Here is a 7,929-nt window from a genome sequence, read left to right on the forward strand (position 1 = left end):
GCTGCCAGGACTCTCCTTACCATTCACTAGCTGCAGGCCCTTACTATTGTTAATCCTGTGTCCCAAACTGTAGAGTTGAGATGGTCATGGTATCTACCTGAATAATTGTGTGTAACTGCCTTTCCCAATGTACGAGCTTCAACATTTGATCTTACTTTCTCCACGAAGCACTGACAGTGTTCCTTGTCCTTTATCTTTCAGTACTTACCAACACCACACATTTGACAGCTAATCCCATAGTGCCTCAGGAGACACTGACATTACTGTTTTATGTAGTTTCACTTAGATCTCCTGAGTCTTACGTGTATGAATTTTTGTCTGTATGTCTGTCTGTGCGCCATTTACAAGCATGGTGCACGAGGAGGCCAGAAGAGGCTATCAGATTCCCTGGCACTAAAGTTACAGATGGTTGTGAACTGCCATGTGGGTGCTGGGAATTAAATCTGGGTCCTCTACAAAAGCAGCCAGTGCCTTTAAGCACTAAGCCATCTCTCCAGTTCCCACCCTAAAAACTATCCTGTTTCTTGAGATTAAAGAACCTTAAATCATGCTAATAAAAAAAATGAAAGTAGTGTCAGTCTCTGTGAGGACAAAATTGAACCAAACTAGCTTCATGTTTTAGGGTAAAAATCTGTGGGTAGGGGTTATGGCTCAGTCAGTAAATTGCTTGTCTCACCAGCATGAGAACCTGAGTATAATTCCCAGGGACCCACATTAAGTCTGGTGTGGGCACACCTGTAATCTCAGCTCTGGAGAGGTGGAGGCAGGAAGATCCTTAGGGCTTGTTGGTCAGTCATTCTAGCTGAATCCAAGCTCCAGGCTCAAGATCCTGTCCCAAAAAATAAGATGAAGGGCAACTGGGAAAGACACTTGTCAATAACCTTTGGCATCCAATGCATAGACACACAGTTTCAAAAAAAAAAAAAATATTTAAGCACCTTGGAGTTTAAGAGAGCCGACAGCCAGACCACTGCAAGAACTTTCCAGTGCTGAATTTCTTGCGCTGACTAATGTTGGCAAACTCTTACTACATTCTACAATGACTAGTTGATGCGTATCTTTCCAATTATTTTCCATGTATTTGCATACATTGGGGGGGGGGTGTGGTAGGTTCTTTATAACAAAAACAAACAACAAATCCAAAACATAGACTTGTTCCACATAATTTATTCCACAACTTGAATATCTTCTCAAGTCAATACAAATAGTTCCATCTCTTCTTCTACAGCAGACTGTGGTAAACACACCAAAATTTATTCAACTGTTCATTTACTTTGGTTACAGTCCATTGTTTTACTACCATAAACAATGACTATCCTTATTTAATTGTGTGTGTGTGTGTGTGTGTGTGCTTTTATTGAACAGATTCCTATAAGTGTAATTGTTCTACCTGCTAACTACACAGCTAGCTGACAGGGGCTATAAAGAACTCTGAGAAACCAAAACCCCTAAGTCATATCAACAAATGGGAAAACCAATTCAAGTGGCAGTTCTCAAAGTAAAAATGACAAAAGGCTTACAAATACTTGAATATACAAATGAAAACTGCTTACAGACTCCATCTCACCCCATCAAAAGGCTGTCATAAAGGAAGTGCCAACAACTACTGGCCAGGGTGTGGAGAAAGCGGAACCATTACACAGCGCTGCTGGGAACGTAAACTGATGCAGCCACTGTGAAAAGCAATGTGGAGGTTCTCCAAAAAGCTAAAAAATAAACTGGACATGGTGGCTCATATCCTAATTCTAGCACTTGGGAAACTGAGGCAGGAGAGTCACTCCTAGTTCAAGGCCTGGACTACACAGTGAGAACAAGGGGGAAGAATAAACCCCTAAAAATAGAATTACCATATGACCCACTCCTGAGTATGTACCAGAAGGATTCTCTGCCAGCACACACAGAGATACTTGCACATCCATAACTACTGCCATACTGTTCACAACAGCAGATGCAGAATCAACCTAGAGGTCCATCAGCAGGTGACTGGATAAAGAAAATGTAATGCAAACACAATGGAATTTTATTCAGCTGTAAGAAAAAATGATATTTGCAGGAAAATCGGTGGAATCCAATATCATCATCATGTTAGGAGAAACATATCAGACTCAGAAAGACAAATAATGTTTTCTCCCATATGTGATACCGACATTTAAATTTATATAGATATACATATAAACACACACATCTGTACATATGATACAAAAGTAGAAAAGGGACTATGAGACAAGAGGTCTAAAGGGAGGAAGGGGAGCGAGAGAGGGAAATGGAAAGTATGTGATATGAAAGCAGAAGTGGGAGGATTACTTGGGGAGAAGAGGAGACCAGTAAGAAAGAAAGGGGAGACAGGGAAGGGAAGTAGGAGGGACAAATAACAACAAAATGTAGTGATATGTATGCAAATGTCACAACAAAACCTTCTTTATAATGATAATGAAAAAATTAATTAAAAGAGAATTTAAAAGTTGCTTCCATTTATACTTTTTTTTTTTTTTTTTTTTTTTTTTTGGTTTTTCAAGACAGGGTTTCTCTGTGTAGCTTTGCGCCTTTCCTGGAACTCGCTTTGGAGACCAGGCTGGCCTCGAACTCACAGAGATCTGCCTGGCTCTGCCTCCCGAGTGCTGGGATTAAAGGCGTGCGCCACCACCGCCCGGCTCCATTTATACTTTTATTAACAGTAAATGAGTGCCTATCCCCACACGTCTGTAAACATTAAAAATAAAAATAACTTTCTTGCTAATCTGACAGGAAAAATGGTGCTTTATTTTTACAGCATTGTATTACTGAGGTTGAACATCTGAACTTACCATGCCAACTCTTTCCCTCAGTTCTTTAACTACAGATCTGAGGCCTTTTCATCTCCTTTTTCTGATGGGAGCTCTTCTCCGATGATGCCTATACATAGGCCTCCTTTTCCACCATCTATTCTATTCTTTTTCAATGTAATTTTTCTTTTTTTCTGCACAAGAGGTTGAATCCAGGTCATCACCATACATACTAGTCAAGAACTCTACCCACTCAGCTACATCCTTAGGTCTCTTTTTACCTTCTAGGACAGGGTCTCACTAAGTTGACCAGGCTAGCCTTAAATTCGCTCTGTAGCCCAGGCTAGCCTTGACCTCGTGCTTCCCTTGCTTCAAGCTCCCAAGTACTTGCCAACCTGTGCTTCCTCTTCTTGTCCCAAAAGACTGATTTTCTTTTACTTTGTCCAACAAAGTCCTATTTTGGGAACCACAGCTCTTTTGAGTTCGGCATCTACAGCCATAGACACCCTTCTTATCCCCTTCCTAGATCCTGCATCCTAACGCTCTTCCTTACATACTTTGGGAAGGCTGGGAAAACTGAATTCTGACAACTGTCAGTCCCGTCCTGACACGCCTGTTCCATCTCCTACCTTCAGGGCCTTCTGCAGTCCTTCACACTTCACAACACTTTCTCCAGCATGGGAAACAAAGCCCTAGAGAGGAAAGCTATGAAGCAGGGTCATTTTTACTCACGGAAAAAAAAAAAATGTTGGCACTTTAAAATACAAACAAACAAACAAAAAACTTGTCATGTATCCCAGGCTGGCCTTGAAGTTGGGAATCTACTGGGAACACAGGCACATGTCACCACTCTTAGTTTATTTTTTTCTCATTTTTCTTCTTATTTTATTTATTTATTATCTTTTTTTTTTTTTTTTAAGACAGGGTTTCTCCGTGTAGCCCTGGCTGTTCTGGAACTCACTCTGTAGACCAGGCTGGCCTCAAACTCAGAGCTCCACCTGCTTCTGCCTCCCAAGTGCTGGGATTAAACGCATGCACCATCCACTGCCCGGCTTTTTAAAGATTGATTTTTAAAATTTTGTTTATATGTAAGTATGTGTTTGCCATGTAGTACTCTTTTAAACAAAAATTTTTATTAGATTTATTTATGTGTATGAATGTTTTACCTGCATGTATGCATATATACCTCATGCATGCCTGTTGGTTCCCCTGGAACTGGTTACGAGCCACCATGCGGGTGCTGGGAATTACCCCAGGTTCTCTGCAAGAGCAACAAGAGCTCTAAACCACTGAGTCATCTCCTCGGCCCCCCCATGTGATAATCTTAATCCTTCCATTTCCCAGTTTGTGTGGCTTTCGGTAAGTTGTCTTCTGTGCCTCAGTTTCTTTCTGTGTAAAATGAGGTAATGAGTCAGCTGATTTAGTTAGGAAACTTTTGTTCTTGTGCTGGGGATTGAACCCAGGGCCTCATGCACAGCTAATTTTGGTTATATCAGCAGTTGTGGGAAAGTGATTGTGGTAGTTTGACTGTAATTGGCCCCCATAAACTCCGATGGAGTGGCACTATTAGGAGGTGTGGCTTTGGAGTAGGTGTGGCCTTGTTGGAGGCAGTGTGTCACTATGGAGCAGAGCTTTGAGGGCTCATATATGTTCAAGCCACGCTCAGTGTCTCAGTTCACTTCCTGTTGCCAGCATATCAAAATGTAAAACTCTCAGCTCCTTCTCCCAGCACCACAGCTGCCTGCACGCTGCCATGTCCCACCATGATGATAATGGACTGAACCTCTGGACTGTAAGCCACCCCATTAAATGTTTTCCTTTGTAAGAGTTGCCGTGGTCATGGTGTCTCTTCACAGCAATAGAAACCCTAACTAAGACAGTGATCTAATGACTCCAAGTGTTGGCTGATTTGAATAACATGGACGTTTATTCCCCACTTACAAATGTCCACTGTTGTGTTCCACCTGAGCACTGTGTATCCTGGGATGGATAGATTTTCTTTCTTCAAGAAGCTTGTGGTAACAAACAAAAAAGGAGATACAGCACTTTTCTTTTAAAAAGCAAAACTTACAAGGTAGCTGGACGTGGTGGTATATACAGGTAATTTCTGCACTTGGGAGGTAGAGGCAGGTGGATAAGGAGTTCAAAGCCTACCTGGGCTACATGAGGCTGTGTCTCAAAAATAATAACCTCATAAGATATGAATATATAATGTGCATTATTCACAGAAATAATGAAAGTAAAGATGCATGCTTCTGAGGAGTACTTTATTTTTTCTGTTTGAGACAAAACTTTGTAACTCAAATGGTTGGGAGCTCACTATGTAGCCCAGGCTAGCCTCAAACTTATAAAAATTCTCCTGCCTCAATCTTTCAAGTGCTGGAATTACAGGTGAGAGTCACCAGGCCCAGCTTGAGGGTTACTTTCTATTACATATTTGCTTCTTAGGAGGCACTGGACATGTTCAGTTTTAAAATGAGGTGCTGGAGATAACAGCACTCACTGCTTGTGCAGAAGACCTGAGTTCAGTTCCCAGCACTCACATTGGGTGGCTTACAACAGCCTGTAACTCCAGCTCCGCTGTGACACCCTCTTCTGGCCTCTGCAGGTACTCAATGTCTCCTCTCTTAGATAAAAGACTCTGGAAGAACTTAAAGGGAAAAAATTTAATTTGTGTGGGAGAGAAAAAAAAACTATGGTCATTTGATGGACATATTTTACATTTATTTCTTACACAAATTCTTAAATAATAGTTGTAGTGGTCTTAACCTTACTAACACTACCCAGACCTGGACCCTGAAACCCGGCCCCGGGTTTTCTGCCACTGTGAGAGAAAGAGTCACCAGAGAAAAGAAATACGGTTCTCATTTAGGAAAAGGAAGATCAGGGCACACTCCCTGGGATTGTAAACTGTTGGTGTATGTGTGATGTCTAGGCAGTGGACATCAATCTCTTTCATCCATTTCTCAAAGACGACCCCAAAGAAATGGGGATCCTTACCCAGAGAGATACATGTGCTCCTGAAATACTATAAACAAACTTAAAATGTTCAAATGTTTTTATCTGAACCTTCACACGTAAAACAGAACCCCTTTCCTCTATCACTGTGGGTTGGAAATAGTAAAATCTGGTCTATGCAATGCAAATTTGGTCTAGGCTTAAGTGGTCTAGCTAAATCCTAAGCCACCTACTTCTTCCACTCCTCCCACCATCCTGTCTCCATTCTGATGTTCATAAGAGTACGCCAGAGTACTGGCTTTTAACACCACTGACCAAGGCTTTCAGGAGCTCTGATCTCTGTCATTCTTTTTCTTTTATTTCTTCTTCTTTTAACTCAAATTAAAAGAAAAGAATGAAGTTAAGAGATTGGGGAAAGAAAATCCTTCTCAACACTTTCAAAACTATATCCTGAAGTACCAGCTTAAAAGCTCTCGCCTCTACCAGCGTTTTGGTGAAGTGATGGATGTCCAGCAATGTTGCAAACCAATGAGAAAGGACCCACGAAAAGAACAGGTCAAATGTCATCTTCCTCTATTCAGAAATAATGGCGGGATAATGCCACAGACCAAGGTTTCCAAGGAAAGACTGGGGGGGAGGGTGAACATCGGGAAGCAAAACCAATGACCAATGACAACCTCGCATTAGGGCTCTGTATCCATGAGAAACACCTGAGATGGGGAAGATCTTGCAATAAATAGCCCTAACAGAAATCTCGCGTGGCCAGGAATGCACGACCACCAATCCAAGCGCCCGCATCTTCCTCCACTGCCTCTCTCCCGCCCCCCGCCTAGCAACAGAGGCACTGCGGCAGAAGTGGGGGAAACGGGAGGGACAGAGGACGCGCGGCTTAGGGGGATTTAAACTCCGGTTTGAAACCTGCTACTACCACCAAAAATATTATGTGCCTCAGGCATGTCACAACCCTATGCCTCCGTTTCCCCGGCTGTCAAAATTAAATAAGGTAGTGAGTGTGACACCCTCAACAACAGGGCCACAGAGGAACCACCCCCTTGCAATAAAAGCAAGTTCGCAAGAGAGTTGTCGGATCTGGGGCTACCGCCCACCTCGAGCATTCCCTGCCAGCTGGAAGCGGAGCCCCTGCACGACCCACCTTGTTGTTGTACTCCTCCACGAAGCTGCCCAGCGCCAGGCGAAAGCGCTTGTCGGGCCGCACGCTCCAGTTCATGGCGTAGACAGTCCAGGGCGCTTCATATTTGTAGATCTCCTTCCGTTTGCCGTGCAGGGACATGGTGGCGGCTGGGCCGCAAAGCCGGCCGGAGAGGCGGCGGGCTGGGGCACGAGACGGGCGGGGAGCCCGGCTTGGGTCAGCGAGTCCGAGAGGAGGCGGGGCCGGGGCGCTCCGGAACGGCCTAGCCCTCCAGCGACTCCTCTGCTACACACACACTCCGCCGAGCCCGACCACCAGTTTCAAACAAGCTCCGGCAGCGACTACCACCTTCCGTTTGGGATGCCGGCCCGCCCTCTCGGAACGGAAGCCACGCGATCCCGTAGCGACGACGAGCGTTGGCTGCCGGATACGTCCTTTCCAAACTGTTCCTTCTTCTTATTGGTCAATAGAGCCTTAGCACCCGCGCCCTCCTCACGATTGGCGGAAATGTTTGTCATTCTGCTTGTTCGCCCCGCCCAACTCCCGGAGGCGGGCTCTTTTGAAGTTCCAAAGATCATTGGCTAGCCAAGATGTCAGTCAGACGGATAACGGCGCAGTGCGGGTGAATAGGGGCGTGGGTGGCCTGGGGCAAGTGTACGCTTCGGCTCGCCTCCAAGTTCTAGGCCAAGGGTCTTAAGAGTGAAGCCTGTCACTTTTTCGCTGCTGCTGCTGCTGTTCTGAATGCCTCTCTCCGTCGCGAGTAACGTGTCAAATCTACCTTAATGGAGTACCTACCGCGTTTATTTCATCGCCCTAATCCCGGCAAACCGCAGCCTGTGCCAAACGGGAACCCTCTCCAGCCCTACGGACGCTCTTAAACTGTTCAGGGCCAGGCCAGCTTGATTCAGGCTTTCCTGCGTTGTCCTATAGACACTAGAAAGACTCCCGAATTCTAGGATTGATTTTCAGTGGACCTGGCTATTAGTTGCTTACCTTCCTCACTCTGCTAAACCCAACCTTAAATGTCTATGTGCCATGAGTTTGAAATGCAGAAAAGCC

The 7,929-nt window shown here is 44.5% G+C and overlaps 1 protein-coding gene across 1 annotated transcript in view; it reads right to left on the bottom strand.

The window, feature by feature from the left end:
• The window catches only part of Dcaf7 (DDB1 and CUL4 associated factor 7), a 30,026-nt gene extending 22,799 nt beyond the window's left edge, over window positions 1-7,227 (bottom strand). Inside the window, exon 1 of the mRNA XM_052755925.1 lies at window positions 6,874-7,227. Within this exon, the coding sequence (XP_052611885.1) occupies window positions 6,874-7,011 (138 nt within the window). The 5' untranslated portion in view covers window positions 7,012-7,227. The remainder of the gene's footprint in view (window positions 1-6,873) is intronic.
• Window positions 7,228-7,929: the final 702 nt, after the last annotated feature.

The sequence above is a fragment of the Peromyscus californicus genome, unplaced genomic scaffold (assembly GCF_007827085.1).
Source record: "Peromyscus californicus insignis strain IS unplaced genomic scaffold, ASM782708v3 Scaffold_3__1_contigs__length_106647218, whole genome shotgun sequence".
Taxonomy (NCBI): Eukaryota; Metazoa; Chordata; class Mammalia; order Rodentia; family Cricetidae; genus Peromyscus; species Peromyscus californicus.